Here is a 10430-nt window from a genome sequence, read left to right on the forward strand (position 1 = left end):
TATATATATATATATATATCATATATGTAACATATATATTATATGTAATATATATAAATTATATATATACTATATATGTATATATATTATATATATAATATATATGTAATATACACACACACACACACACACACATATATATATATATATATATATATATATATATATATATATATATATATATATATATATATATAAAAAGAGAAAAATAAACAACCGAGAACATGTTCATCCACGTTTCATCTTTTTTTCAAGACTTCCTTTGGATGAAATAAAGACGAAGCGTTGATGAACACATTAGTCGTTTTGTTCCTTTTTATTTCTCTATTTGTTGGAATACTATTTCCATTCTTCTCATCATATATATATATATATATATATTACCTTGTAAATTTAGGTCAACATCGGAAAAGTTATACTTTTTGTAAAACCCGACATCCATGACAAATATTCTGCCCGACTGACTTCGTTTTAAATGTAACAGTATATTGAAAAAGCAACAGTTTTTATAACAATGTTGTGTGTGTCTTTGTGTATGTGTGTGTGTGAGAGAGAGAGAGATAGAGAGGGGGAGAAAGAGAGAGAGAGAGAGAGAGAGAGAGAGAGAGAGAGAGAGGCAGTACGATTGGTGACAATCGATGAGTCGGTAAGTGGCCACTTAAGTTAGAATGGCTTCGTTTACAGCTCTCATGGTGCAGGGACGACTAAGGTGTATCCAAGGGTTCACCGTCCGGAGGAAAAACTGGATCTGGTCGACGCAGGCCTTAATACACTCATCAAGGAACTTATCTATCCCTGCACTTTGGAATAAAAATAGTCTAGAGCCGACCAGCTTGCAACGAGTCGGGTTCGCCCAGAAGTCTTTGCAGTGGTCGGCTCGGTGTCATCATCACGACCCAACGAAGAAGACCCCATATGATGAGGCATTTGAAAGATCTATAAGTGACCCCAACAGCTTTTGGGCCGAGGCAGCTGATGAGCTTATTTGGCATAAAAAATGGGATAAAGTGCTGGACGATTCCAACCCACCTTTTTCTCGGTGGTAAGTAATGTATTCTCATTTTAGACTCGTCTATTGTTTGGAGTTTAGTTTTGTCGCTCTCCCTGCTTGCTGGCAGTGTTAAGTGGTCACCTAAAAAGGACACGTCATTCGTTTCCACTAAATTTAACATGGATCGGGGTGTTCCTGAGGGGTACAGCTTCTCTTTTATCTAATTTAGAACAATCTTATTATTATTCATAGCAAACACCACGTTTTAATCTCGTAAAAAATAACTTAGCCAACATAAATTGATGAAAACATGTATCTATATATAAATGTAAGTATATGTGTATGTTTGTATATTTTCATATACACGATTCACTCATATTATTATTATTATTATTATTATTATTATTATTATTATTATTAGTTACTATAATAATTATTAAATACCTACAGACACTAGTGCTTCATCCTTTCAGTAATCATCAGTGCAAGGAAACATTAGCATGTCCAGTGTCGCGACCATGTAATTTGTTTATATTAATAAAAATATTTCTTGCTCTTGTTTTATTGAGCACTCTTAATAACCTCGTTAAATTCAGTAGTTATCACTCTTGAATACTTTTAACCTGGCATTATATATATATATATATATATATATATATATATATATATATATATATATATACACACACAAACAGTTAATAAAACATGTTAAAAACACTTTGAAATGAGTTAAAAACATATTTAATCTGAAAAGTTGATAGTCCTTAATCCGCGGAGTTTCGAAGAAATACTCTCCTTCTCATCAGAGGGTAGGAATTAGCAAAATGCGGGATCGGATTTGCATGCATGCGTGTGTGTGTGTGTGTGTGTGTGTGTGTGTGTGTGTGTGTGTGTGTGTGTGTGTGTGTGTGTGTGTGTGTGTGTGTGTGTGTGTGTGAAATAGTGAAATCAAAGGAGATGCAATGTTTACCTGATACAAGCAATGGTAAACTGTATATATATATATATATATATATATATATATATATATATATATATATATATATATTTATATATATATATATATTTATATATATATATATATATATATATATATAAATGCCAGGTAAAAAGTATTCAAGAGTGATAACTAATGAATTTAACGAGGTTCTTAAGAGTGCTCAAGAAAACAAGAGCCAAACATATTTTTTTAATATAAACAAATTTATATGGTTGCGACACTAGACATGCTAATGTTTCGGACAAATGGTCGGTTAAAACCAGAAGTTCTCGTCAGGCGACTTAATAAATAGTTGCTTTCCACAGAAGAAATCATACATATGTGTATATAGAAAAGTCTGGTCAGTACCAGATAAATGACAATTTGGGAATACAAGGTGCTGTATGTAGGAGGACGTCGACATCTTCTTTGCAAGAACTGCAAACGTCGTTATCTCACCTAGCCGGGATATATGTGCGATTGGGGACTGCTTCTTTTTTTTTTTTTTTTTTTACATAGGCGTCACCACTTATCAAGGCCGATAGGCCACTCAAGGATAAGGGTTAAAGATTGTAGAGTAGTCAAAAGGACAATATAGTAATCGATAGTAATGGAAGTTCGGTAAATTTGTTAACTTAAGTGGAACGGCTCATCAGAAACTTGTTCACGTTGGACTTGAAGACAACCATATTATAGACAGCTGGAAAGCAAGAAAACGGAAGACAAATCTTCTCTTGACATTTCATCCTTTGGAGGAAGCCGGTTCAACCCACTTAAGGTGAATGTCGCTGTCATATATTCACTACTAAACTAATTAACCGATCATTATGAACGTTGGAACACAATTATTAGACGTGTAGAGTCGTAATGTGAACTATATTTATTTAGTTTTATGCATAAGGGGTAAAAAAGAAATGGAAGTCTATCATGAAAATTTAGGTACCTCAAAGTTTTGTGAAATTATAACAATAGGTATGAGACATCTATTCATAAATTTTCCCAAATTCCTCATTTTAAATATAATGACATAACTAGTAACTAGTGCACACACACACACACACACACACACACGCACACGCACACACACACACACACACATATATATATATTTAAATATGTATGAATAAAAAATCAATACGAAAAATATATGAATGTTTATATCTTTTCTGTATTTATTTCCTGTGTGTTGACGTGTAGGAATACAAAGTCTTTTGAAAAAACAAGAATGTTTCCTTCAAAAGCACATGATTTTCGACCGATCCTTCGATCTTCCTCGGTGTGAAATATGTGTGTGTGTGTGTGTGTGGAAAATATATATGCCGATTAAGCTACACAAACTTTTCCGAGTTTCATCCTTGTAAGATTCATCAGTCTACTGCAATATCAATTCTGTGTAGCTTTATTGCCAAAGATATGTACTTTCAAAACTTACTACTTAGCTCTACTCATGTACTAAGCACTGAAGTAAATACAGAATATTTTATGCATATATATATATATATATATATATCTTTATATATATATCTTTATATATATATATCTTTATATATATATATCTTTATATATATATATATATATCTTTATATATATATCTTTATATATATATATATATCTTTATATATATATATATCTTTATATATATATATATATATCTTATATATATATATATCTTATATATATATATCTTATATATATATATATCTTTATATGTATATATATGTTATATATATATATATATATATATTATATATATGTTATATATATATCTTTATATATATATCTATATATATATATATCTTTATATATATATATATATCTTTATATATATATATATATATATCTTTATATATATATATATATATCTTTATATATATCTATATATATATCTCTTTATATATATATCTATATATATCTTTATATATCTATATATATCTTTATATATATCTATATATATCTTTATATATATATATATATATATATATCTTTATATATATATATATATCTTTATATATATATATCTTTATATATATATATATATCTTTATATATATATATATATATATATCTCTTTATATATATATATCTATATATATCTTTATATATCTATATATATCTTTATATATATATCTATATATATCTTTATATATATATCTATATATATCTTTATATATATATATATATCTTTATATATATATATCTTTATATATATATATATCTTTATATATATATATATATATCTTTATATATATATATATATCTTTATATATATATATATAAAGATATATATATATATATATATAAGAAAACAATCAAGGCAATGGGAATGAAACGTTTACCCAATACAAGCTTCAATCTAATATAAATATATAAATATTAGTATTTATATATTGATATATTAATTTCTTTTTTTTTTCTTTTTTTTCTCTTATTCTGCCGAACAATAAACTTAATTGTAAAATTTAATTTACAGTTTTAATTTCTTTTCTTTTCTTTTCTCTCATATATATATTAGTGTTGGGACGATTAATCGGAATCGGGAATCGGAAAAATCAGAACTTTTGGGGGGTATCGGAATTGGAACAAATGTGTACATATTTTCCGATGCCAAAACGATTTTTTTAATTATCTCTCTTTTCTTTTTTTTTTTTGTTTTTTTTGTTAAACAAAATCTTCCACTGTTGATAGTAATAATAAAATAATAAATATTTATAGGTTTTAATCTACCAGTAAAGCTAAAATCTAGAGATTACCCCTCCCCAATGTATCTTTACGTTTGAGAAAATATGTGTACATTTAACGTGTGTTTTTACGGTAAACGAAAAAATAGCAACTTTATAGTTAAAGATATAGAGATTTATAGTCGAGATTGGTAATTGTATCGGAATCGGGAATTTAGTGCGGAATCGGTAATTGCATTGGAATTGGCCCATCACTAATATATATATATATATATATATATATATATATATATATATATATATATATATATATATATATATATATATATTAGTAATGGGCCGATTCCCATACAATTACAATATATATAACAAGAAAATCAACATCTCCAAATCGCAATAGAAGTGGATTAAAACAGCAGATCTTTAACTAATATGGACTTGATACTGGATCGGGCATAGCTATATTAATACTAAATGATAGGATATGTAGTTATTTTAACATTTTACTGCAGTTTCACTGCAATACATAGCATCAACGTGTACCTGATGGTTTTCTAACGGTTGACATCGACGAAAGTCAAACCTAAAATGGACAATATTTATATATTTACCGTCCGATTTCACATGGTTTTATATTTATGTAAGAGTGCGTTTGTTTTTAGAACCAATGCAACAATTTATTGACCCCGTTTTTTATTTATTTATTTGAAAATTGAATATAAAAACAACAAATATTTGTTCATATACCAGTATTTAACTAATTTTTGTTTTTGATTTAGTATTTTTTTAAAGTTTAGAATTGTATATTTCGTGAGCTACTTTTAAGATTTCTCAATTGATTGAAGTAATATTTTTACTTTTATTCCATATATTTTGTTCTATCTATGTATGTATATATATATATATATATATATATATATATATATATATATATATAATCTCCCTCCCTCTCTCTCTCTCTCTCTCTCTATATATATATATATATATATATATTATATATATATTATATATATTATATATATATTATATATATAATATATATATATATATATTATATATATATTATATATATATATATTATATATATATATATATATATATATATATATATATATATATATATATATATATATATATATATATATATATATATATATATATATATATATATATATGGGAATAAAACTAAAACTATCAACTTTAATAAACGATAGATAGATAGATATATAGATAGATAGATATCATTATTAAAGTTGATGGTTTTATTTTTATTCCCACATACACTTAAACAATACGATACTATTTTATATCTTTTACGCCTGTATGTCATTATCATCATATCATTACCATATGAACTTGTTTGGGTGTTGTTTTTTTAAATATTCTAAAAGTGACTTCATAAAATGTTTGTTTGGTGGGTTTTTTTCCAAACCAAGCAACCAGATACAAAAAATTAAGAAACCAGAAAAAAAAATTTTTAACAACCAAACAAAAAAAAAAAAAAGCAACCAGACAAAAAAAAAATTTATGGGTCTGCCAAAAAAAAACAGAAACCCGGCAAAAAAATTTAAGTAACCAGACAAAAAAATTTTAGCAACTAGATAGAAAACAATTAAGCAACCAGGAAAAACATTTAAGCAACTAGACAAAAAAATTTTAGCAACTAGATAAAAAAATTTTAGCAACTAGACAAAAAAATTTTAGCAACTAGACAAAAAAATTTTAGCAACTAGATAAAAAAATTTAAGCAACTAGACAAAAAAAAAATAAGCAACCATACAAAAAAAAAATTCAAACAACAAAAAACCAATTAAGCAATCAAGCAAAAAAAAAATTAACCAATCAGACAAAAAAAATTTAAGCAACCAGACCAAAAAAATCAAGCAGCCAGGCAACAAAAAAAATAAGCAACCAGGCAACAAAAAAAAAATAAGCAACCAGGCAACAAAAAAAAATAAGCAACCAGGCAACAAAAAAAAAATAAGCAACCAGGCAACAAAAAAAAATAAGCAACCAGGCAACAAAAAAAAATAAGCAACCAGGCAACAAAAAAAAAATAAGCAACCAGGCAACAAAAAAAAAAATAAGCAACCAGGTAATAAAAAAAAATAAGCAACCAAACAAAAAAAATAAGCAACCGGATAAAAAAAAAATAAGCAATCAGACAAAAAACAACAAAAAAAGTCATTTTTCGGAGTCTTGCACCAGACCTCGCACCAGACCTGTTGGTCGGTCACACTTGAGTTTGAAGTACTATTTCACCATTAAATATTTGACCTGTAAGGTATGTTTTTTTTTTACCATTTTTTATATGCTAGCGTAATTAATAGTCTAAATTACTAAATAAATGATTGCTTCGACATTTTGGTATAATATGTTTACTGTACCCATGCGTGTTTTTATATATCTCTTTTTAATTATAACATTATACTTAATTTTTCTATAATAAATAGGTGGTTTTCTTTGTACCGATAGGCCATTTTTTTTATTTATGGACAATTATTTATCACCGCTTGCCGTCATGTGACCAGTGTTTCTAATTTAGCGGTTTTCCCGCTAGATCTGGAGATTTCGTTTGCAATCTAGTGAGGAATTCTAGAAAATCTGGAAATATTTCGCACCCACACACCCGCAATTTTAGATTAAAAAATAAAGAAAAGCGCTTGCAAATACTTTAAAACATAAAATAAACTCATTCATGTAAGTAAAAAAAAATAGCATTTATTGCCTTTGGTAACAATTATTTATTGATTATTTGTTTTGTTTTTCACCTTTTTTTTCGGCTAACCATTCTTAAATCTCGCTATAAAATCGATTTTTCCAAGTACATTTTAGGGGGGAGGGTTCCAACCTCCGTAGTTTACTTAAAATACGATCTAAGCAAACCCCCCTCAGTCCAAAATTCTAAAAAGCAAGAAACAACAGCAAAGAAAAAAAAAACTTATACGAAACACAGTAGAATTTAATTATCTACCAATCTAAATACTTTTAACATGCTAAAACAAAGTTTTTTGGGTTTTTTTTTATTTTTCTCATTTCCAAATATGTTGTCCAAAGTGGATTTTACACACTGAATAAAAAAAATAATAAACAAATGTCCGGAGTAAGGAGGCTTAATTTCTCCAAAGTTGTAAACAAATGACTAGGTGTATCAGAATTTTTGTAGGAATTTTTGACACCCCTATCACGAAACGGCGAATAAAATATAAAAAACTCGTAATTTCTCTTTTAAAAGTGGGTTTATTTTCTTTATGTATTATACTTCCAAAATAAACTATTAAAGTGGTATAAAAAGTAATAGAAATATTATTTTTTTTATTTTTTAAAAAACAGTAATGAAATAATTGAATTTTACGAGCTCAGTATTTTCAATTTTTAAACTTTAAAAATCTATCAAAATTTTTCTATTGATTCAATTTTTACGATATTTTCAGGGTCAATGTGAAATTTTATGCTCTTTCCAATAAACTGAATATAATATTTTAGACAAACGTTTTTTTTAATTCACCCCCCCCCCATTTTCAAATGTCTATTAAAAAGTAAATAATTAATTTACTCACCAAAGTTTTATACATCACAAATTGAAGATAAAAGATCAATAAATAATATATTCAAATTTAAAACAAAAAAAAAGTAGTGCATTTTTAGAAATTTACCTGTAAAACCTTTTTTTTTTTTAAACACGTTGTTTGTTTTGTTTTTGGTTTTTTTTTTTGGTTTTTTTTAATGAAACCTTGGTCCTTGCTCCTTTAATTGAAAAAAAAGTAGGGTTTGTATTACATTTTTCGAGTAGTTATAAGCTTGGAAAGACAGGGGGCCGAATTAATTCACTCCTCCTATTTTGTAAATGTCTATTAAAAAGTAAATAATTAATTTACTCACCAAAGTTTTATACATCACAAATTGAAGATAAAAGATCAATAAATAATATATTCAAATTTAAAACAAAAAAAAGTAGTGCCTTTTTAGAAATTTACCAGTAAAACCTTTTTTTTTTAAAAACACGTTGTTTGTTTTGTTTTTGTTTTTTTTTTTTTGTTTTTTTTTTAAATGAAACCTTGGTCCTTGCTCCTTTAATTGAAAAAAAAATTAGGGTTTGTATTACATTTTTCGAGTAGTTATAAGCTTGGAAAGACAGGGGGCCGAATTAATTCACGCCTCCCATTTTGAAATGTCTATTAAAAAGTAAATAATTAATTTACTCACCAAAGTGTTATATATCACAAATTGAAGATAAAAGATCAATAAATAATATATTTAAATTTAAAACAAAAAAGTAGTGTTTTTTAGAAATTTACCTGTAAAGTGTGAAGTTTAAAACCTTTTTTTTTTAAACCACGTTGTTTTTTATTTTTTTATTTTATTTTTTTTTTAAATATAGGTCAATATTATCCAGTTCTATCGTTGCTCCTTTAATTGAAAAGAAAATTAGGGTTTGAATGACATTTTTCGAGGAGTTATAAGCTTGGAAAACAGGGTCGAATTATTCAATATTTTTCACGAAATTTCTGACACACCTAACAAATGACTTATCTACCACTAACCCTAAGTTCGAATTGCACTCCCAAATTTAGAGTTAGTGATAGTCATATATTTTTTATACAATTTTCCAAGAGTGAAGTCCGCAATGGTTAAACGACATGCAACCAGTTAATTGTTGGAAAGACAACTTTTAACAAAAGAAATGAAATAAAAGTAACTTAAACACAGTTTCAGCACGTATAAAAGATACTTGAATTTTACTGCATTTGGTATCAGGTATTTTTGTTATTGTTTACAATTTCTCGAATATTAATTATTTTACACAGATGATTGTGTTGTTCATACTTACTTGCCCCCCCCTCCATGAGCCGTAATTCATGATTTTACTTATTTTTACTAATTTTTAGACGTTTATTTTATTTAATTGTCAGCAGGAACCAACTTTTTAAGATGCAGCATATGCTAACACTTCAGCGAAGTTTACTGTATTTATTTTTTAGTAAACATTAATAGCAGAAAGTTTTCCACTTTATTTATTTTTTTGCATAATTAATGGTGGAAGTATGTTTTCTGTTTTTCTTAACATCTGTTGAAAAAAATAATTTGTACAGTCTCTTGAAAAAAAAATCAAACTTTTCTCTACTTTCACCTAACTATTTACAATATTCATATAAAGCATTCATCTGTTCTTTTATAATAAAAATTGCGTTTTCAAAAAGAAACGTTTACTGCCAAATTTCTTTAAAATAAAAAGTGCAAGTTTTCCTAAAAAAAAAAAAAAAGACTTTCACCTAAAAATTTATGGTAAAAAATTTATTTTTGGGGGGGAAAAAAACAACAACTTTTATTGATAAAAAAAAATTGCAAAAAATAATAAAAGTAAATAATCGAACAAAATGCAATTTTTCTTGAGGAATGTGTTCCATTTTAACAAACTGAGCCACAGCAACGCGTGGCCGGGTACAGCTAGTATATATATATATATGTATATATATATATATATATATATATATATATTTTAATTAATTAATTTTTTTATATATATACCTTTATATCTATGTATGTGTATATATGTGTGTCTATTTTTTCATATATATTCATATATATATTTGAAATGTGGTACTTAAATCAAACTTATAATTTAAATTCAAATCTATATTTTAATCTATTTCTTTTCTATCTCTAACCCATATTAATTTTCTTATAAATTTTAAATCCAGACCCTTTAATTCAATTTTTTTCAGATACATCTGCCTTACTTTTAATGCTAGGTTTATTTATGGTGTCTTTTAAATTTAATA

General features: G+C 26.3%; 1 protein-coding gene across 1 annotated transcript in view; it reads left to right on the forward strand.

Annotated features, from left to right (window-relative positions):
* The first annotated feature begins 592 nt into the window (after positions 1-592).
* LOC145293297 (acyl-CoA synthetase short-chain family member 3, mitochondrial-like) overlaps positions 593-10430 on the forward strand; it is a 127219-nt gene continuing 117381 nt past the window's right edge. Inside the window, exon 1 of the mRNA XM_080139927.1 lies at positions 593-1042. Within this exon, the coding sequence (XP_079996053.1) occupies positions 669-1042 (374 nt within the window). The 5' untranslated portion in view covers positions 593-668. The remainder of the gene's footprint in view (positions 1043-10430) is intronic.

The sequence above is a fragment of the Euprymna scolopes genome, chromosome 14 (genome assembly GCF_053919585.1).
Source record: "Euprymna scolopes isolate OS-2025 chromosome 14, ASM5391958v1, whole genome shotgun sequence".
NCBI lineage: Eukaryota > Metazoa > Mollusca > Cephalopoda > Sepiida > Sepiolidae > Euprymna > Euprymna scolopes.